The sequence below is a fragment of the Rana temporaria genome, chromosome 4 (assembly GCF_905171775.1).
Source record: "Rana temporaria chromosome 4, aRanTem1.1, whole genome shotgun sequence".
NCBI classification, from domain to species: domain Eukaryota; kingdom Metazoa; phylum Chordata; class Amphibia; order Anura; family Ranidae; genus Rana; species Rana temporaria.
The window spans coordinates 116387436-116411325 of NC_053492.1; the positions used below are offsets into that span (position 1 = coordinate 116387436).

Consider the following 23890-nt stretch of genomic DNA (forward strand, 5'->3'; position numbering starts at 1 on the left):
GCCAAAAGAATATGGTGGTCTTTCTGGATCATGTTCACATAAGGCTTCTTCTTTGCATGACAGAGCTTAACTTGCATTTTTGGATGGCGCAGATAGTGATTTTTTTAAGTATTCCTGAGCCCATGTAGTAATATAAATCACAGAATAATGCCTGTTTTTAATGCAGTACCGTCTAAGGGCTCCAAGATCATGGGCATCCAAAACTGCGTTTCGACCTTGTCTCTTGTGCAGTGAGATTTCTGTAGATTCTAGGATCTTTTGATAATATGTTGTATGGAGATGAAAATATATACCTTATTTAAAGTCTTTGAAGAGAAGAAGGGAAAGAGAGGGGTTTCAAAACTGCCGTATATTGTAGTAAAATTGTTTATTGACACACAGTTAGATAAATCATTGCACTCACAAGAGTTAAGCAGGTCTGGGCATATCACAGTTAAGAGTGGCAGCTCCAGCGATCTCATCCCTGGCTTTAGCGAGAGACTTCCGGTGGTTCCAGTGGTGTTGAGTGGTGACTTTCACACTTCCTGGCTTCTGGAGTTCCACATCTACCCAAGCTGCAATCCTCTCCCAGTTGGCCACTCGGTTAACTGTGATATGATCAGACATGTTTAACACTTGTGAGTGCAATTATTTTATTTTAACTCTGTCAATAAATAAAAATTCTACAATATATGGCAGTTTTGACACCCCTCTCTTTCCCTTAGTTTTTTCACAGTTACCAGGCTCCCAGCCTGACACCGAGGAGGCAGCCTAGCTCAGCCAGTGAGTTTTCATTGTTTAGTATTAGCCAAAATATCCAAGTTGTTTATTTAAGCTTTGGGACGATTGATGTATTATTGATTATATATCAAGCATTTATTCTGGTTATTTAACCCATACTGTTTCACCAGAATAATATGCTGCAGTACACAACCTTCTAATATCCCTGGAGTTCTTTTTTAAAAGAAAGTCTACTTTCTGATCCATAACAGCTGGTTCTATCTGGCTGGTAGACTTCCTGGCAACCCAAATGTGACGGTATCGGTATGATATCCCCGTCAAGCATTCCCTCCTCTCCATACAAGAACATCACAGGATCATCCACACATGAGTCAAGACTGAATGCTGGAACCAAGACTGATTTATTGGCAGCTTGCTGCTGGTTATAAATACAGTTTTACAAGCTAAATCCTTAATCAAGGTACAATGGGAGCTCCACCCCCTTTTCACCCACTCTGGAGTTTCTCATACAGAATATAGCCAGACAATTCGAAGCCGACCTGAGACACATTTTCTTTAAATAATGACATCAGGGAAGTTAATTACAAGGTGTACGGAACACATTAGCTGGGCAGCCTGGCACCGCATAATGAAGCAATCAGAATACATAACATGAGTCACCTCTAATCATAGTAACAGGATTAACATCCCTTTGAAATAAGGAGCTAGCTGCAGACGGGTCATTAACATGTCAATAGCTTGTAACACATGAATCCATTTTACCTCTAACCCACAATTTAACCAAGCAGGGAGATTTACACTGACATATCCTTCACAATGGCCCCCCTTTTTCTCCCTGCTACAGCAAACCCGGTTGGACCTTCCCTGGTCCAGTAGGGTTGACGGGTTCAGAGCTTTTAGTCCGAGGTTAACTCCGTTTGGCGTGACTGACCTCCATTGGTAACTGCTTCCGACTCAGGTATGCCACCGGGTCGTCAGATCACACGCCGGTCAGTCCCCAAGTCTTTGTGCGATCTGCAGAGTCACCAGAAGTCAGTGTGAAGACGGCGAATGGGTCTGTGCGCCGCCGTCTAGGTGTCCCGCTATGGGAGGGCCAGGTTATGGCTCTGAAGTGACAATCACAGGAGATTCATAAAAAGGAAAAGTTATATTTGTTGAAATGCTGTAGCACTGGTGCTCAGAGTCCGAGGGGGGGAGGGGAATCAGAGCCCCATAAGGTCAGCCACCCCCTGCTCCCTCCGCAGCCGCCGGTTCTCCTCTTGGAGCTTCTCCAGCTCCATCTCCAGTTCATGGAGCCTGGGGGGGTCAGCCTGCTGTGACCTCAGGTGGTTGTTCTCCTCCTCCATGCGGCTTATGCACTCCTCCAGCTCCATGTATTCACGGATCAGCTCCTGCTTGCTCATGTCCTGCAGGCTTTCCACATGGTCCTTCATCATCAGGAACTGGGTGGTGGTGTAAGGGGCCACCGGTGGGCCCTTGGCGAACATCTCGGCCCGCATCTGGGGCGCCCGCTGCGATTCCATCTCCTCCAGTAGCTTCTTATCCTCCCAGGTCCGCTGGTTATATGACTTCCAGGACCTCTTCTTCTTGGAGGGTAGCTGGCGGTGCCTCTTTCTGCCCAGCTCCCTCCAGGGCCCCTCCGGCTCATGGCTGTCGCCCATGACCAGCTGACAATGGTGTTCCCTGTTGTCCGTAATAACAGATTGTACCATGAGGGCTTCGTAAGGGGTGCCCAATGGTTCTTCCTGACCCAGCTCCTGGGGATCCCAAGCCGAGTCTACACAATGGGCTGCTGCTGGTGGGCGGTACCCAGGTTGAGACCAATTTGATCTGGTGTTGTCATTCAGGGGGCAATTCTGCTTGAAGTGACCCAACTGTTTGCACCAGAAGCAGCGTTGTTAGTTGTCCTCCTGGCGTGGATAGCGAGGGCTCGATGTCATCGGTCTGTTAGGCGGTTGGTATCTAGCGGCTGGTGGGTGTGAGGGCGCCGTTGGTCGTGGAGGTTGTACCCGTGGTGTGACCTGGTTTGTCTTGCGAGTATCCGCATATGCATCCGCCAACTTCGCGGCCTCTGGTAGAGTCATGGGCCTGCGATCTCTCACCCAATCTTTGACGTCCGTCTGGATGTGATTGTAAAATTGCTCCAGGAGCATTAGTTGCAAAATGTCCTCTGCGGTGGTGGCCTGGCTGCTGTTAACCCAGTTAGAGGCCGACAGGGACAACTGGCATGCCCATTCCGCGTAAGAGTCTTTCGTGGTTTTGCGTGAGTCCCTGAACTTCTGTCGGTGGGACTCTGGGGTTACTGCATAACGAGCCAGGAGCACTTCTTTAACCCTGGCGTAGCTATGGATATCCTGATCTGGCACGGTCCGGAAAGCATCAGAAGCTTTGCCTGACAGTTTGCCTGACAATATTGCAACCCAGTCTCCTCTAGCTATTCGGTGCAGGTTACATTGTCGCTCAAAATCTGCCAGGTAGTTATCAATCTCACAGTCCTTTTCATCAAAAGCTTTAAAAGCGCTAAACGGAATCTTCCTTGTGTCTGCTGTGCTGTACTCACTGTTTGGAGAATGTGCGGCTGCTTGTTGGACTGCTGCCAGTTTTAACTGTAGCTCTGCATCTCTTATTTGTTTATCCTTCTGTAGCTCTGCGTCTCTTATTTGTTTAGCCTTCTGTAGTTCTGCATCTCTTATTTGTTTATCCTTCTGTAGCTCTGCGTTTACTAACAGGTCCATCACTTTCAGCACCACATCCGGCGTTGGGTTCGGGCCGAACCACGCTAGCTTCTCTCTCATTAGCTTGTTGGTTGGTGACTCCTCCTGAATCACTGGTGTCTCCATCTCTTGTACTGCTGGCGTTGCTGCAATCACGTTCTCCTGGTCTAGCTCCATTAATTCTGCTATGATGACCCGCTTGGTTTTGTTGCTAGCAATCCTTCCACGAACTTCCAGTAGTTCTTTTAAGCAGGGTGTAGCAGCCTTCCATTCACTGTTCCCAGTGTCTGCTTGGAGTCCTGGTGTAAGGGAGAGTAGAAGGGAAGATCCCGCTGCTGCCAACCAATTGTGACGGTATCGGTATGATATCCCTGTCAAGCATTCCCTCCTCTCCATACAAGAACATCACAGGATCATCCACACATGAGTCAAGACTGAATGCTGGAACCAAGACTGATTTATTGGCAGCTTGCTGCTGGTTATAAATACAGTTTTACAAGCTAAATCCTTAATCAAGGAACAATGGGAGCTCCACCCCCTTTTCACCCACTCTGGAGTTTCTCATACAGAATATAGCCAGACAATTCGAAGCCGACCTGAGACACATTTTCTTTAAATAATGACATCAGGGAAGTTAATTACAAGGTGTACGGAACACATTAGCTGGGCAGCCTGGCACCGCATAATGAAGCAATCAGAATACATAACATGAGTCACCTCTAATCATAGTAACAGGATTAACATCCCTTTGAAATAAGGAGCTAGCTGCAGACGGGTCATTAACATGTCAATAGCTTGTAACACATGAATCCATTTTACCTCTAACCCACAATTTAACCAAGCAGGGAGATTTACACTGACATATCCTTCACACCAAACAAATTGAGCCCCACAAGCACTTTTCTGCCTTTTTTCCCTGCTATTTAACCACTTAAAGACCGCCTCCTGCACATATGCGTCTGCAGAATGGTAGGGCTGGGCACAGGCACGTACCTGTACGTCGCCTTTAACCACATCAATACCAGCCCATTGTAAAATGACGTCCACAAAGGACCTCTACCGATCCGGGTGGACGTCATATGACGTCCTGGGCTTTGTGGAGGGATATCTGAATGATATGCACGCTAGATCGTTCTTACAGGCGGCGGGAGGGGACATCCCCCCCTCCCGCCGCCATCCGGTGCTTCCCTGGGCTCTCCCGTGCCAACGGGGGGCCCGGAGAACGAATCGTCCGGTGCTGGCAGGAAGCATAGAAATGACTGGTGACCAGATGGTCACCAGTCATCTCTATGACCGTCGGAGGACCCGGGCGCGATGTGATGACGTCACGCCCGGGTCCCCGTAAGTAAACAAAGCCGCAATTGCGGCTACTAAGCAACAGTAATCATGAGATTGGTGAATTTTTTTTCACCGATTTCATGCTTTCCAGCCTGGAGGAGAGATGTGCGGTCTTATTGACCCCGGATCTCTCCATAAAGAGTACCTGTCACACACATTCCTATTACAAGGGATGTTTACATTCCTTGTAATAGGAATAAAAGTGATAATAAAAAAAAAAAGAAAAAAAAGTGTAAAAAAAGAAATAAATATGTAAAAAAAAAAAAAAAAAAAAAAATACACACCTTCCCCATTCTTCTGTGTGGCAGTGTCACTGATCGTCTGTTCCCTGTTATAGGGAATGACGATCAGTGACATCACACCTACAGCCACGCCCCCTACAGTAAGAATCACTCCCTTAGGGCACACTTAACCCCTTACCGCCCCCTAGTGGTTAACCCCTTCACTGCCATTGTCATTTTCACAGTAATCAGTGCATTTTATAACACTTTTCGCTGTGAAAATGACAATGGTCCCAAAAATGTTTTAAAAGTGTCCGATGTGTCCGCCATAATGTCGCAGTCACGAAAAAAATCGCTGATCGCCGCCATTACTAGTATAAAAAAAAACATTATTAAAAATGCCATAAAACTATCCCCTATTTTGTAAACACGATAACTTTTGCGCAAACCAATCAATAAACACTTATTGCGATATATTTTTTACCAAAAATAAGTAGAAGAATACGTATCGGCCTAAACTGAGGGAAAAAAATGTTTATTTATATATTTTTTGGGGATATTTATTATAGCAAAAAGTAAAAAATATTGCATTTTTTTCAAAATTGTCGCTCTATTTTTGTTTATAGTGCAAAAAATAAAAACCGCAGAGGTGATCAAATACCACCAAAAGACAGCTCTATTTGTGGGAAAAAAAGCACGCCAATTTTGTTTGGGAGCCACGTAGCACGACCGCGCAATTGTCAGTTAAAACAGCGCAGTGCGGAATCGCAAAAAGGGGCAAGGTCCTTAACCTGCTTAATGGTCCGGGTCTTAAGTGGTTAAAGTTTTTGCAATCCTACATTTAGGAATATTATTCTAAAATTGTTCAATGTTTAGATGCAGATTTTCACAGATTGGTAAACCTTTGCCCATCTTTACTTCTAAGGCCCGTACACACAGTTGATCCATCCGATGAGAATGGTCCGACGGACCGTTTTCATTGGTTCACCGCTGAAGCAGACTGATGGTCTGATGTGCATACACACCATCGTTTCCAAAACCGATCGGGTCATAACGCGGTGACGTAAAACACACGGCGTGCTGAAAAAAACGAAGTTTAATGCTTCCAAGCATGCGTCGACTTGATTCTGAGCATGCGCAGGTTTTGAACCGATGCTTTTGTGTACTAACCATCGGTTTTGGCCTATCGGTCAGGCGTCCATCGGTTCGATTTTAAAGCAAGTTCTCTTTTTTTGGACCGAAGGACAACTGACCGATGGGGCGTACACACGGTCGGATTGGACCGATGGAACTGAACTTCAGTTCATTTTCATCGGTTTGGACCGACCGTGTGTACGCGGCCTAAGACACTCTGGTTCTCTAATATGCTCTTTTTATACCCAGTCATGTTACCGACCTGTTGCCAATTAACCTAATTAGTTGCAAAATGTTCTTACAGCTCTTCCTTGTTAGTACCACTTACATTGCCAGCTTTTTGTTACACTGTCCCATCTTTTTTAAAACGTGCTGCTGCCATCAATTTCAAAATTACCTTATTACCTTTAAAAGATGGTACATTTTCTCAGTTTAAACATTTGGTATGTTTTCTATTTTATATTGTGAATAAAAAATGGGTTTATGAGATTTGAAATTCATTGCATTATGTTTTTATGTAGATTTTACACAGCGTCCCAACTTGGAATTGGGTATTGCATATAGCGGAAAAAGTTTTTAACAATATAAAGGGGGACAGCACAAATAAAAACACAGTTCAATACAGAAGGAATAGGAGGGCCCTGCTCATGGAGCTTACAATCTAAATGGAGGGAGTGGTACAAAAGGTAATAGCTGCAGAGGAAGAACTAGTACTTCAGAATTTTAGGACACAATGTTATTACCTTTGTAAAAGCATCTCTGCCATCAGATGCCTGGGAGCATGTCAAAGGCATGGAAACACTTTCTCCTCGTACTATAATGGTGTGTTTGATAAGGCAATCCCTCAATTCCGTTGCATTGACCTACATAACAGAAGAGATAATCAAAGATCTGGTCCTTAAAGTATACATTAATAATTCCTGAGATACAAGTACAAAATTGATAAATAAGCAGGGAGCAGTGCCTACGTATATAACAAGCAACAAAGGCCATACACATTACAAATAGTGATGTATAGAACGGTTCACCGGAGAATAGTTCATGGCGATTTTCGCTTGTTCGCGTTCGCCGCCGGCGAACATATGCAATGTTCGACCCGCCTCCTATTAATTAATATTGAGCAAACTTTGACCCTCTACCTCACAGTCAGCAGACACATTCCAGCCAATCAGCAGCATACCCTCCCTCCCTGAGGCCCCGTACACACGACCGGATCGATCTGCTGAAACTGGTCCGCCGGACCAGTTCCAGCGGACAGATCCGGTCGTGTGTAGGCCCGAGCGGACAATTGTCCCGCGGATCGGACAGTTTCCAGCGGAAAAAAAATTCTTAGCATGCTAAGAAATCTATCCACTGGGAACCAGTCCGTCGGACGTGTTCGGTCGTCTGTACAGACTCACCGGACACGTCCGACCGACCGCCATCCCTCGCATGCGTCGTACTGATTCGACGCATGCGTGGAAGCTTTGAACTTCCAGGGCCGCCCACGTCGCCGCGTCATCGTTTATGCGCGGATTTCTGTCTGATGGTGTGTACAACCATCAGACAGAAATCCGGCAGCGGACGCAGCGGATCTGTCCGCTGAAAACGGTCCGGCGGACCGTTTTCAGCGGATAGATCCGATGGTGTGTACGGGGCCTTACCCTCCCACCTCTAGGGCAGCATCCATTTTAGATTCATTCTGAACCTGCATTCTTAGTGAGAGGAGGGACAGTGTTGCTGCTGCTGATTTTATAGGGAAAGCAATAGTTAGGCCAGTGTACTCCAGTCCTGAAAGACTCATCTGATCTCTGCTGTTAGAACAGCACCCCAAACAGTCCTTGTTAGGGCTAATCAATCAGTCTGCTTTTTTTTTCTCTGTAATCTGTGCTGCGTGGTTTACAGAGAGAGAGAGAGAGAGTGTAATTTTTTCGAGTTAGATAGAGCAGGCAGGCTAGTCAGTTAATGTTACAGTGTGTAGAGGATATATATACATCACCAGGAGTTGTACATATATTTATACACTGTATAGTTTAGTTAGATTAGAGGTGCAGGGTGCTGTGTAATATAAAGGGGTCCAGTGGTGCAGGGTGCTATGTAAAGGGGCCCAGAGCTGTGGGGTGCTGTGTAATGTAAGGGGCCCAGTGGTGCAAGCTGCTGGGTAATATAAAGGGGCCCAGTGGTACAAGCTGCTGTGTAATATAAAGGGGTCCAGTGGTGCAGGGTGCTATGTAAAGGGGTCCAGAGCTGTGGGGTGCTGTGTAATGTAAGGGGCCCAGTGGTGCAAGCTGCTGTGTAATATAAAGGGGCCCAGTGGTGCAAGCTGCTGTGTAATATAAAGGGGTCCAGTGGTGCTGGGTGCTATGTAGAGGGGCCCAGAGCTGTGGGATGCTGTGTAATGTAAGGGGCCCAGTGGTGCAAGCTGCTGTGTAATATAAAGGGGTGCAGGGTGCTATGTAAAGGGGTCCAGAGCTGTGGGGTGCTGTGTAATGTAAGGGGCCCAGTGGTGCAAGCTGCTGTGTAATATAAAGGGGTACAGTAGTGCAGGGTGCTATGTAAAGGGGTCCATAGCTGTGGGGTGCTGTGTAATGTAAGGGGCCCAGTGGTGCAAGCTGCTGTGTAATATAAAGGGGACAAGTGGTGCAAGCTGCTGTGTAATATAAATGGGTCCAGTGGTGCTGGGTGCTATGTAGAGGGGCCCAGAGCTGTGGGGTGCTGTGTAATGTAAGGGGGCTAGTGGTGCAAGCTGCTGTGTAATATAAAGGGGTCCAGTGGTGCAGGGTGCTATGTAAAGGGGTCAAGAGCTGTGGGGTGCTGTGTAATGTAAGGGGCCCAGTGGTGCAAGCTGTTGTGTAATATAAAGGGGTCCAGTGGTGCAGGGTGCTATGTAAAGGGGTCCAGAGCTGTGGGGTGCTGTGTAATGTAAGGGGCCCAGTGGTGCAAGCTGCTGTTTAATATAAAGGGGCCCAGTGGTGAAAGCTGATGTGTAATATAAAGGGGTCCAGTGGTGCTGGGTGCTATGTAGAGGGGCCCAGAGCTGTGGGGTGCTGTGTAATGTAAGGGGCCCAGTGGTGCAAGCTGCTGTGTAATTTAAAGGGGTCCAGTGGTGCAGGGTGTAATGTAAAGGGGTCCAGAGCTGTGGGGTGCTGTGTAATGTAAGCGACCCAGGCTCACAGCGTAAACTGTGCCCACCTGTCCAGTGCCACATCTCATCTATATTGTGTTGGCACAGTTGATAAGATATAAAAACAAAATTCACTGCAATACATAATAGTAGTCATTTGTCTGCCAGGGTGTCTTTGCCTCACAGGGTAAACTGTGCCCACCTGTCCAGTGCCACATCTCATATCTGGTGGCACAGTAGCTTGCACGCATAGTACAACTAAACTAATCTAAAAAAAGTGACAGGCAGAGGCAGGCCACCCCGCAGGGGTCGTCGTGGTCATGGTGCTGTGATTCCCTTTGGCCCTAGAATAATGCCCAGTGTTCAGAGGCCACGTACCCTGAACTCGAAAAGTTCTGAGGACATAGTCAGAGTTTGGTCTGTCACTGTGAACCCTAACCCTATTACAGACAGGGTTAGGGTTACAGATAGGGTTAGGGTTGCAGATAGGGTTAGGGTAAGGGTTACAGATAGGGTTACAGATAGGGTTAGGGTTACAGATAGGGTTAGGGTTAGGGTTACAGACTGTAACCCTAACCCTATCTGTAACCCTTACCCTGTCTGTAACCCTAACCCTGTCTGTAACCCTAACCCTTACACTACCTGATCGATACAACATCGTACCTGATGTTTTAAAGCACGTTATTCCAAACAATTTATGAATGTTAGGTGATTTATGCTCTTTATGGAATAAAAACGAACTCTGCGACAACTACGTAATTTTCCATGGGAGTTTTGCCATGGATCCCCCTCCAGCATGCCATAGTCCAGGTGTTAGTCCCCTTGAAACAACTTTTCCATCACTATTGTGGCCAGAAAGAGTTCCTGTGGGTTTTAAAATTCGCCTGCCCATTGAAGTCTATGGTGGTTCGCCCAGTTGCGAACATTTGCGGAAGTTCGCGTTCGCGAACCGAAAATTTTAGATTCGCAACATCACTAATTACAAATAGCAAACTATACATAGAAAATGGATTTTCAAACAATAAAACATATTGTTAAAAAAAAAAAAATAGGCTGACAACATTCACTTGTATATCTACAAAAAAAAACAAAAAAACACCAAGTCATCCTTTAACCACTTAAGGACCCCTTCACGCCGATATACGTTGGCAGAATGGCACGGCTGGGCTCAAGCATGTACCTGTACGTGTCTCTTTAAGGCCCAGCCGTGGGGTCGCAAGCGCGGACCCGATCGCCGCCGGTGTCCCGTGATCAGTCACCGGAGCTGAAGAACGGGGAGAGGTGTGTGTAAACACACCTTCCCCGTTCTTCATTGTGGCAATGTCAGTGATCGTCTGTTCCCTGATATAGGGAAAGACGATCACTGACGTCACACGTCCAGCCCCGCCCCCCTACAGTTAGAAACACATATGAGGTCACACTTAACCCCTACAGTGCCCCCTAGTGGTTAACTCCTAAACTGCAATTGTCATTTTCACAGTAATCAGTGCATTTTTATAGCACTTTTTGCCGTGAAAATGACAATGGTCCGAAAAATGTGTCAAAATTGTCCGAAGTGTCCGCCATAATGTCGCAGTCACGAAAAAAAACGCTGATCGCCGGCATTAGTAGTAAAAACAAATTATTAAAAAAATGCAATAAGACTATCCTCTAATTTGTAAACGCTATACATTTTGCGCAAACCAATCGATAAGCGCTTATTGCGATTTTTTTACCAAAAATATGTAGAAGAATACGTATCGGCCTAAACTGAGGGAAAAAAAGTTTTTTTATATATTTTTGGGGGATATTTATTATAGGAAAAAGTTAAAAATATTGCATTTTCTTCAAAATTGTCGCTCGATTTTTGTTTATAGCGCATAAAATAAAAACCGCAGAAAGCTCTATTTGTGGGGAAAAAAGGATGCCAATTTTGTTTGGGAGCCACGTCGCACGACCGCGCATTTGTCAGTTAAAGCGACGCAGTGCGCAATCGCAAAAAGGGGCAAGGTCCTTAACCTGCATAATAGTCTGGGTCTTAAGTGGTTAAGCCTACATCTTTTATGAAAAAAAAATATATATCAATGTGTGTGTGTATATATATATATATATATATATATATATATATATATATACACACAGTATCTCACAAAAGTGAGTACACCACTCCCATTTTTGTAAATATTTTATTATATCTTTTCATGTGACAACACTGGAGAAATGACACTTTGCTACAATGTAAAGTAGTGAGTGTACAGCTTGTATAACAGTGTAAATCTGCTGTCCCCTCAAAAGAACTCAACACACAGCCATTATTGTGTTAACTGCTGGAAACAAAAGTGACGACACCCCTAAGTGAAAATGTCCAAATTGGGCCCAAATTGTCAATATTTTGTGTGGCCACCATTATTTTCCATCACTGCCTTAAACCTCTTGGTTCACCAAAGCTTCACAGGTTGCCACTAGAGTCCTCTTCCACTCCTCCATGACGACATCACGGAGCTGGTGGATGTTAGAGAGCTTGCACTTCTCCACCTTCTGTTTGAGGATGCCCCACAGGTGCTCAATAGGGTTTAGGTCTGAAGACATGCTTGGCAAGTCCATCACCTTTATGCTCAGCTTCTTTAGCAAGTGGTCACCTTGGAGGTGTGTTTTGGGTCATTATCGTGTTGGAATACTGCCCTGCGGTCCAGTCTCCGAAGGGAGGGGATCATGCTCTGCTTTAGTATGTCACAGTACATGTTGGCATTCACGGTTCCCTCAATGAGCTGTAGCTTCCCAGTGCAAGCAGCACTCATGCAGCCCCAGACCATGACACTCCCACCACCATGCTTGACTGTAGGCAAGACACACTTGTCTTTGTACTCCTCACCTGGTTGCCGCCACACACATTTGACACCATCTGAACCAAACAAGTTTATCTTGGTCTCATAAGACCACAGGACATGGTTCCAGTAATCTATATGCTGAGTCTGCTTATCTTCAGCAAACTGTTTGCGGACATCATCTTTAGAAGAGGCTTCCTTTGATGCAATGTGCGGCATATGGTGTGAGCACTGACAGGCTGACCCCCCACCCCTTCAACCTCTGCAGCAATGCTGGCAGCACTCATATGTCTATTTCCCAAAGACAACCTCTGGATATGAAAAAACAAAGCTAAATCTGCGCTATCGTAGTAGTGAGCAGCCACAAACAATCCAGTGAAAAAAGAAAGCAAAATGTAATATACAAAAAATTGTAGCGCTAAAATAAAATAAAAAAATAAAAAAAGACACTGATAGTCTATATCCAACACTAAATGACAATGTATTCAAATATAAGTCTGTGTATGTGCGTAAACTTGATAGATGAATGGACCAGGTGCAAAAAATTATTCCAAACCCACGGTGATTCACAATAAACTTAACGTGTGAAAACGGTACCCACCACCAGAAGGGGAGGCTTACCAGAAATATTGAACCCAAGTGAGCATACGCTCAAAGGGTCAATAAGGCTGAATGTATGTAGATGGAAGATGCATCAGCAGGAACCGAGCATGCAATCGGCAGGATACACTGAAGTCTTCACTTGAAGAAGGACAGGGGGAGGTATCAACAACTTGGAGATGACTCATAGAAGATCAAACCATACCCAGAGTACATGGAGGAAATGAAAGGCACATAGTGTGATTCCGTAAAAACATGGGATGTTTAATAACGGTTAAAAACACTTACAATTACAGTTAGATGAGTAAAAAAGGACGAAGCGAAGGCGAACATAAAAGGTCAAGGAGTCTTTAATTTAAGTTCCAAGGTTTTTTCACAAGAAGAGTTGTCTGTCCTGGATAAGGGTCTCAAATTTGCCCCTCCAAAGCGACTGGACAAGTTTGGAACTTTTATCGACATCCAAAAATATATCCGTAAAATTAATATACAGCGGTACTTAATTACCAATCCCATCAGGAACGAACCTAGGGCAGCCACGTCTGGTACAGTTCACTCAGGGTTGTCGAACCCTTCGTTGTTCAACCCATCTGTCCCAGCCCCCGCTGCAGTTAATATCTTTAAGGATCTTGTCCTGAAGGATTTAGCAGAGATACCGGATAGACGTACTCATCAACATGCGGTGTCCAATGTTGGTTTAAAATCCTTATGTCAAAATAAGGACATAATCATATGCCCTCCGGACAAAGGTGGCAGTATAGTCATCCTAGATATATCCGACTACAAAGCCGAGATGCTCAGGCTCTTAAGTGAGCCAAATACATACCAAAAGCTACCCACTAACCCCACATCTCGGTTTAAAGCAGAGCTTCAAAACTTGGTTAATAGTGGTTTTGATAGAGAAATGTTAAACTTGAAAGAAAATAATTTTTTGGTTCCTACGGTTCCTAGGATACCTACCATATACTACTTACCTAAGGTCCACAAAGATCCTGTCCATCCACCTGGTCGACCTATTGTCAGTGGGATCGACTCTATAACCTCAAGGATTGGTCGTTATATCGATAATTTTTTACAACCACTGGTCAAACGCACTCCATCGTACTTAAGAGATACGGGTGCGACGATAAGGAAACTAGAGGGGTGGACATATTAGGTAACTACATTATGATGACAGCTGATGTAGCTTCGCTATATACCTGCATTCCTCATGATAAAGGTTTTGAGGCTGTACACCATTATTTAAAGCAAGATCACACCTTGGCGTCTTTCCAAACAGACTTTATCATGGAATTGTTGGAATTTGCCACTAAGCGCAGTTATTTTTGGTTCAATGACCAATTTTATCTTCAACAGCGCGGTGTTGCCATGGGGGCCAAGTATGCCCCCAGTCTGGCCAATTTGTTCATGGCCAAGTGGGAGGAGGATGTCATCTATGCCTATGACACCAGTTCATTGGTGTTATGGACTAGGTACGTGCCTCTTCCCCTGATCTCTCTGTCAAAATTGATAGCACAACCATAAGCCCATCCCCACATGCCAAGGTCCTAGGAGTAGTCCTGGACTCTGAACTCTCCTTCAAGCCCCACGTCCAATCACTGTCCAAATCTTGCCGTCTCAACCTCCACAACATCTCCAAAATACGCCCCTTTCTAACCAATGACACAACAAAGCTCCTGATTCACTCCCTGGTCATCTCTCGCCTCGATTACTGCAACTCCCTTCTCATTGGCTTACCGCTGCATACTCTATCCCCCTTCAGTCCATCATGAATGCTGCTGCCAGACTAATCCACCTTACCAACCGCTCTTTCTCTGCTGCTCCTCTCTGTCAATCCCTCCACTAGCTTCCGCTCGCCCAACGAATTAAATTCAAAATACTAACTACTACCTACAAAGCCATCCACAACTCTGCCCCCAGCTACATTACTGACCTAGTCTCTAAATACCAACCTAATCGTTCTCTTCGTTCTTCTCAAGACCTCCTGCTCTCTAGCTCTCTCATCACCTCCTCTCATGCTCGTCTCCAGGACTTTTCCAGAGCCTCTCCAAGCCTATGGAACTCCTTACCCTAATCTGTCCATCTATCTCCTTCTCTATTAGCTTTTAGAGGATCCCTGAAAACCCTCCTCTTCAGAGAAGCCTATCCTACCCACACTTAACAACTGTACTTTAATTGTGTCCATCTGATCACCCCCCACATCTACTACCCTTTGTTCCACTTGACCCTCCCTCTAGACTGTAAGCTCTAACGAGCAGGGCCCTTTGATCCCTCCTGTATTGAATTGTATTGTAACTGTACTGTCTTCCCTGATGTTGTAAAGCGCTGCGCAAACTATTGGCGCTATATAAATCCTGTATAATAATAATAATAATAATAATAATAATAATAGGTACATAGACGACATCCTCCTTCTTTGGGACGGCAGTATGGCAACACTTGAGACCTTTATGAATTATCTGAATTTCTTATTGAATGAAATCGAATTTGAATAGAAAAGATTATAAAAGATTAGTTTCATATTAGAATTTGAAAAAATTTGGACCGAATTCCTAAAAAGTCAATCAAATTTGAAAAATGTAATTATATTAGAAAAAATCTACTGCATTCGAAAAAATTCTACCGCATTTGAAAAAAATCTACCGAATTAGAAAAATCTACCGCATTTGAAAACAATCTTCTAAATTAGAAAAAACGAACACATTCGATTTTTTTTTTACATATAAACATTTTCCAAAATTCGAATTTCATATGGAATGAAATGGAATTGGAATAGAAAAGATTAGAATAGGATAGAAAATAATAGAAGAGTTAATAAACTAGAAAAATATAATATTTTATTTGCTTTAGTTCTATTGTTTTTCTAGTCTATTCTTTTATATTATTTTCTATTCAAATCTTTTCTATTCTAATTTAAATTCATTCTATACGAAATTCGAACTTCTGAAGCCATCTTCCAAAATTTGAATTTCGTATAGAATGAATTAGAATCGAAAAGAATACAAAAGAATAGAAAAGAAAATAATAGAAAAGAATGGCATAGAAATATTATATATATATATATATATATATATATATATATATATATATATATATATATATATATATATAAAATATAAAAAAAATTATTCTGTTCTATTGTTTTTCTATGCTATTCTTTTCTATTCTATTCTAATCTTTTCTATTCAAATTTGAATTTCGGAAGATGGCTTCAGAAGTTCGAATTTTGTATAGAATGAATTTGAATTTGAATAGAAAATAATAGAAAAACACTAGAACAGAACAGAAGAATATATAATAAAAAAAAATATATATATATATATATATATATATATATAACACCTTCTGAAATTTAGATTAGAATAGAATAGAAAAGAATAGAATAGCATAAAAAAACAATAAAACAGAACAGAAAATGTGTGTGTGTATATACCATCTTCCAAAATTCGAATTTCGTATACAATGAATTTGAATTTGAATACAAAAGATTAGAATAGAAAATAATAGAAAATAATAAACTAGAAAAACATATTGGGGCAGATCCACGTACATCGGCGCATATATAGGCCGGCGTATCGCATCTCATTTCCGCTACGCCGGCTCAACTTAGAGAGGCAAGTACCGTATCCTCAGAGTATTTGCGCCCGACGTTGCGCCAGCGCAACGTAAATTCCTAGGCGTAAGCCGGCGTAATTGAAAGTAGGAAGGAAGTGGGCGTGTTTCATTGAAATGAGCCGTGATCCCATGCAAATGAAGGGCCGAACGGACGGCGCATGAGCCGTGACGCTGACTGTGTTCAGCGCCTCTCTGCGCATGCTCAGAACTAGGCCCGGCGTAATCAGTGAGATACGAACTAGGCCCGGCGTAATTAGTGAGATACGCCCAGGGCATAAATACGCCCAGAAATGCGCCCGTCCAGTGCAAAAGTACATACTCTTCTTTCCCCCCTGAAGCAAGGTACTTTTGTTGTTTTCTGTGCAGCTGATTGTTTTTGAGCCATGTCTGCTCCAGCAGCTCAGAAGAGGAGGAAGCTTAATTTTTCCCCACAGAAGGCGGTAATTATCAGGGCCATGGCCCAGTATGATAGGTTTCTCCATGGGGCAGAGAGTGCCAATACCACCCAGGCCAGGAGGAAGGAGATCCTGGCACAGATTGCTGATGATGTTAATGCTTTGGGGAGTGAGGGCAGGAGCCCCAATGACATTTTAAAAAAGATCAACGACCTGCGTCGCCTGGTCCGAGGTAAGCTGGCCAGGATGAGCACTCATGCCAGGGGCACTGGAGGGGGACCAGCAACTACCCTGACCTTGACTGCTGAGGAGCAGGTGGTTGCCCAGTGCCTCCACAGGCATCAAGTGGAGGGAGTGGAGGGCTTTGACTCCATTACAGGTTCCTTGAGGACAGGTAAGTGTGTTTTTTCTCCTATCTGGTGTGTAGCATGTGTGGGGGTGGAAGGGAACATGTGACAAGTGTGTGGATCCTCCAACATGTGAATGTTTTGTGTCATCCACAGATGTGCAGGAGGGTGCTGGGCCATCTGGCCAGTCCACACCATCCCCCGGACATCAGGCTGAGTCAGACCACCTGGCAAGCCAGGAGTCCTCTGTGGAAGGGAGTGGCCACACCTCTCCTCAGGAGGTGGTTGAGGAGGAGGAGGTGACCAGTGGCAATGAGGTGACGCTCCATTTGGAGGAGTCTTCCCCTGTGGCTGGGACCAGTGAACCCACCATCACGGGTAGCCCCTCCCGCTCCTCCCCCAACAGGGCTTCCCCCTCAAGGGTCTCCCCTTCTCCAAGGCCCCAAGCCTCTGCTGGACACAGGAAGGTGACCAGGAAGACAAGGGGGGTGTCAGACGTTCTGCCTGAACACCTCAGGAGGGACCAGGCCCGCCAGACCCGCCAACTGGGTGAGGTTGCCATGAGTATGGACCACATGGCACAAAGCATGGCCTCCCTGAAGGAAGCTGTGCAGGATGTTGGCTGCAATTCGTCAGCTGTGGTCACCTGCCTGGTTGAAATGCAGGCCACCACAGCAGGCGTGGGTGAGGAGGTCCACGCCCTGACAGAGGCTGTCAGGGCCAACACCGCAGCCATCCAGGCGGGGGTGAGGCTGCAGGAGGACACCAATACGGTCCTCACCCACATCGCCCTGGCGTTGGAGGGCAGGCCGCCAGGCGTGGAGAGACCAGGGGATGCTCCTCCTCCTGATCCCCCCCCCCCGTGAGTCTCCCATGAGGAGCCGGGGCCAGGGCCGTGGCCGCGGCAGGCGTGGGGCACGTCAGCGCCAGTGATTTTTTTTTTGTCTAGACTCCCCGGGACGTCCCATAGTTAGTGGGATTGATTCCATCACGTCCCGGGTGGGCAAGTTTATTGACCACTATTTGCAGTCCCGTCCTACATTAAGGACACAAAGCAGGTGATTAGTCTGCTGGCCTCCATTACCCCCAAGAGGAGTTTATGGATGGTCACTGCAGATGTAACATCACTGTATACTATAATCCCACATCACCTTGGGCTTGAGGCAGTGAAACTCTACCTCTCAAGAGGCTCGGGTTTAGTGCCATTACAAATTGATCTCATTATGGAGCTCCTCAGTTACGCTGCAGGTCACAATTATTTTTGGTTTAACCAGCAAATCTATCGCCAAGACAGGGGCGTGGCAATGGGGGCTAAATATGCCCCCAGCCTCGCCAACCTGTTTATGGCCAAATGGGAGAAGGACGTCGTCGATGCCCAAGTTAGACCACAGGTGGTCCTGTGGGCTAGGTACATCGACGACGTCCACCTCCTTTGGGACGGCAACGAATCTGAGTTACTGGACTTTATGTAATTTCTTAACACCAATGACAGAGGCATCAGACTCAATTTTGAGGCAAGTCTAGAGGAAATCAACTTTCTCGACTTGAAAATTGCCATAAAAGAGATCAAGTTCATTACTTCGACCTCTTTTAAACCAACGGATAGGAATTTATATATTCCGTTGGACAGCTGCCATTATGACCCTTGGCTAAAAGCAGTCCCCCAGGGCCAGTACACACGCCTTAGGCGTAATTGTACTGGAACGTCTGTTTTTGACAGGCACGTTTTCAATACAACACCAGAGTATTAAAAAACTAATTCAGAAACATTGGCACGTCCTGGAAAGTGATCGGCTTTTGGCGACAGTATTACCATCTAGACCCCAGGTTGTCTTCAAGGGGGCAGCGTCTTTATCTAATAAGATTGCGCCTAGTGTGCAGGACCCACCAAAAGAGAATAGGTGTTTTTTTCAGAACCTTACAGGCTACTACAGATGTAAAAATTGCCAGATATGCTCACTAAACATGTGTAAGGATAGGAAAATCTGCGTGTTTATCACGTGTTCCACAGAGGGCATTATTTATCTGATTCAATGCCCCTGTGGATTATAATACATCGGGAGGACCAAAAGGGCACTTTGTGTTCGCTTGAAGGAACATGTTGGTAACATAAGGAGAGGCTTTGATAAACACTCTGTCTCCAGACATTACGACCAAGTACATAAGAGAGACCTCTCCAACACTCTATTTATAGGGATTGATAAATACAGGTCACATTGGAGAGGCAGCTCCTTGGTCAAGGAAATCTCTAAGCAGAAATCTCCTGGATTTATCGGCTTAAGACCTACGCCCCTTTCGGCCTTAACGTTGACACAGATGTTAACGCATTCATAAATAACTCGTAGGAATATCTGGGTAACAGCCGATAGGAGTATACATATATATTTTTTGCATATATAATATATATTTAACACTCATGGCCAAGGTTTACTGTAATGTTGCTAGCAGATGGCAGTTGTGGCCATCATAAACAAGATTTTATATCATTACTACTTCCCAATAGGCCACTATAGGCATTGCTAGTTTGACGTAGTGGAATATGGTTTAATTTTTGTGCGTTATGCAATATTTTATGTTTTTTTTATGGTCATTGTCGTTAAATCCCATTGCATGTAAGCTTTCTACATTATGGGCCAAGACTGTCTATTCTGAGTCTCTACACGTGACATCACACATTTTGTTCCCCATTAATTCCTTATTTTATTTTATATATTTTTTATGTCCATCAGATTTTAAGATTAGAATTTTCTAGTAAACCGCCTATAAATCAGGCTGGATTTACTTCCAATTTTAATTTTATTTTTATATTTATTTAATTTTTTTTTTTTTCATAATTTAATAAATTAATATAATAAAATATTTTTTATAATAATTTTTTTATATACATTTTTTTGTAACAATTTAAGAAATCGGCTTTTAAATATGGCTTAATTTCTAACGCAGTATTTGTGGCATCTCCCTTTGGACATGGTTCACCATTATTATTATTATTATTATTATTATTATACAGAATTTATATAGCGCCAACAGTTTACGCAGCACTTTACAATATAAAATCGAGACAATACAGTTACAATACAATAAAATACAAGAGGATTTAGAGGGCCCTGCTCAGAAGAGCTTACAATCTAATAGGGTGGGGCAGGTGGTACAAAAGGTTGTAACTGTGGGGAATGAGCTGATGGAAGTGGTAAAAGATTAGTTGAAGACGTGATAGGCTTCCCTGAAGAGGTGAGTTTTCAGGGATCGCCTGAAAATAGCAAGAGTAGGGGATAGCCGGACAGGTTGAGGTAGTGAGTTCCAGAGGATGGGAAAGGTGAGGATCTGGAGACGAGCATGGGAGGAAGAGACAAGAGAGCTTGACAGTAGGAGCTCTTGAGAAGAGCGGAGAGGACGGTCTGGGATATGTTTAGAGACAAGATTGGTGATGTAGCTTGGGGCAGAGTTGTGGATGGCTTTGTAGGTTGTGGTAAGTATTTTGAATTAAATTCGCTGGGTGATAGGAAGCCAGTGTAGGGATTGGAGGAGAGGTTTGGCAGATACCATGAGTTTCCAATAGAGGAGTATTAGACGCCACTAGTGCATTTAAAGGAATTCCCGCAGGGAGCTTTTCCCTCCCCTGTGTACAATCCAATGTATGTTTGGAGACAGTGGTTAGGGGTTGGCTTGGCCCATGGTGCTGGTGCGCCTGTGCATGTGTCCCCAGCTGGCAGCCCAGAACAAGGCTTGGTTGGCCGGGCTAGTGCGCACGCGCGCGGGGTGCGCGTGAATGCGCATGACTGTGCGCAATTTTACCGCAAGGCTTGGTGCGCATGTCAATGCACATGCGCGCACGCTGTGGATAGGAGATCCATTGTGGGGCTTGGCGCGCACTCGTGCGCCGCGTCCCAAGGCGGGGTCCAGCCATTAGTTGTATATTTAGGGTGTGACGTGATCCGCCGCCCGTTCCCCTGGAAGACGCAATTCTGTTACGAAACGACGTGGGGCGGAACGGCGCAGTAACGTCACTCCCCACTTCACCCAAACAGGAACGGGTTTACCTGCAGGAGACCGGCCGGCACTGCAGGTTTAAGGCTGTGTTTCTACTATCTTGATGTAAGTGTGTTTTTTTAACCCTTTTATAATTAATCCTTACGGTTTTACACTATGGGAGCCATTTTGTTTTTTTTCGTTATGATCGCTGAGATTGGAACCCACTGAAGTTACGAGTGTTTTGTCCCAGACTGCCATCTTTCGGAATCAGCTGGAAGTGATTTGGCTTATTATTTTCAGGCTGTCTTTGACCCTCTGTAAAGGGGGGTCAACTGGTTCCAGTAAGCAGGCATTTATTTTCGGTGGTGGATCACATCTCACAAGTCTTTCTGTGAAGCTAACACAGCACAGGAGCAAGACTGTTGTCACATGGGTGTCCTAATTTTGTGAATCAATCTGAGTTTTATTGAATTTTTACAAATAACCAAATATACATACATTAATGGTATAATCATACCATCAAAACATACAAATACATGATACAAACTATCATAACCGAAACACCAAACAAACAAACGGAAAAGAAGAAAAAAAAAAAAAAGGGGGAGGGGGATGATGACAAGAAAGAATTACGACATATAAACATCCCGCACTGGAACCCTGTTGAATCATATTTTAGGTTATATTCAGGTTCCATTGAACCCTCTAATTTCCTATTGATTAAATTTTGTATAATATTATTATTACACCATCCCCCGGACATCAGGCTGAGTCAGACCACCTGGCAAGCCAGGAGTCCTCTGTGGAAGGGAGTGGCCACACCTCTCCTCAGGAGGTGGTTGAGGAGGAGGAGGTGACCAGTGGCAATGAGGTGACGCTCCATTTGGAGGAGTCTTCCCCTGTGGCTGGGACCAGTGAACCCACCATCACGGGTAGCCCCTCCCGCTCCTCCCCCAACAGGGCTTCCCCCTCAAGGGTCTCCCCTTCTCCAAGGCCCCAAGCCTCTGCTGGACACAGGAAGGTGACCAGGAAGACAAGGGGGGTGTCAGACGTTCTGCCTGAACACCTCAGGAGGGACCAGGCCCGCCAGACCCGCCAACTGGGTGAGGTTGCCATGAGTATGGACCACATGGCACAAAGCATGGCCTCCCTGAAGGAAGCTGTGCAGGATGTTGGCTGCAATTCGTCAGCTGTGGTCACCTGCCTGGTTGAAATGCAGGCCACCACAGCAGGCGTGGGTGAGGAGGTCCACGCCCTGACAGAGGCTGTCAGGGCCAACACCGCAGCCATCCAGGCGGGGGTGAGGCTGCAGGAGGACACCAATACGGTCCTCACCCACATCGCCCTGGCGTTGGAGGGCAGGCCGCCAGGCGTGGAGAGACCAGGGGATGCTCCTCCTCCTGATCCCCCCCCCCCGTGAGTCTCCCATGAGGAGCCGGGGCCAGGGCCGTGGCCGCGGCAGGCGTGGGGCACGTCAGCGCCAGTGATTTTTTTTTTGTCTAGACTCCCCGGGACGTCCCATAGTTAGTGGGATTGATTCCATCACGTCCCGGGTGGGCAAGTTTATTGACCACTATTTGCAGTCCCGTCCTACATTAAGGACACAAAGCAGGTGATTAGTCTGCTGGCCTCCATTACCCCCAAGAGGAGTTTATGGATGGTCACTGCAGATGTAACATCACTGTATACTATAATCCCACATCACCTTGGGCTTGAGGCAGTGAAACTCTACCTCTCAAGAGGCTCGGGTTTAGTGCCATTACAAATTGATCTCATTATGGAGCTCCTCAGTTACGCTGCAGGTCACAATTATTTTTGGTTTAACCAGCAAATCTATCGCCAAGACAGGGGCGTGGCAATGGGGGCTAAATATGCCCCCAGCCTCGCCAACCTGTTTATGGCCAAATGGGAGAAGGACGTCGTCGATGCCCAAGTTAGACCACAGGTGGTCCTGTGGGCTAGGTACATCGACGACGTCCACCTCCTTTGGGACGGCAACGAATCTGAGTTACTGGACTTTATGTAATTTCTTAACACCAATGACAGAGGCATCAGACTCAATTTTGAGGCAAGTCTAGAGGAAATCAACTTTCTCGACTTGAAAATTGCCATAAAAGAGATCAAGTTCATTACTTCGACCTCTTTTAAACCAACGGATAGGAATTTATATATTCCGTTGGACAGCTGCCATTATGACCCTTGGCTAAAAGCAGTCCCCCAGGGCCAGTACACACGCCTTAGGCGTAATTGTACTGGAACGTCTGTTTTTGACAGGCACGTTTTCAATACAACACCAGAGTATTAAAAAACGAATTCAGAAACATTGGCACGTCCTGGAAAGTGATCGGCTTTTGGCGACAGTATTACCATCTAGACCCCAGGTTGTCTTCAAGGGGGCAGCGTCTTTATCTAATAAGATTGCGCCTAGTGTGCAGGACCCACCAAAAGAGAATAGGTGTTTTTTTCAGAACCTTACAGGCTACTACAGATGTAAAAATTGCCAGATATGCTCACTAAACATGTGTAAGGATAGGAAAATCTGCGTGTTTATCACGTGTTCCACAGAGGGCATTATTTATCTGATTCAATGCCCCTGTGGATTATAATACATCGGGAGGACCAAAAGGGCACTTTGTGTTCGCTTGAAGGAACATGTTGGTAACATAAGGAGAGGCTTTGATAAACACTCTGTCTCCAGACATTACGACCAAGTACATAAGAGAGACCTCTCCAACACTCTATTTATAGGGATTGATAAATACAGGTCACATTGGAGAGGCAGCTCCTTGGTCAAGGAAATCTCTAAGCAGAAATCTCCTGGATTTATCGGCTTAAGACCTACGCCCCTTTCGGCCTTAACGTTGACACAGATGTTAACGCATTCATAAATAACTCGTAGGAATATCTGGGTAACAGCCGATAGGAGTATA

General features: G+C 45.2%; 1 protein-coding gene across 1 annotated transcript in view; it reads right to left on the minus strand.

Annotated features, from left to right (window-relative positions):
• The window catches only part of MYO7B (myosin VIIB), a 349736-nt gene that overhangs the window by 236978 nt on the left and 88868 nt on the right, over positions 1-23890 (minus strand). Inside the window, exon 11 of the mRNA XM_040348869.1 lies at positions 6871-6990. Within this exon, the coding sequence (XP_040204803.1) occupies positions 6871-6990 (120 nt within the window). The remainder of the gene's footprint in view (positions 1-6870; positions 6991-23890) is intronic.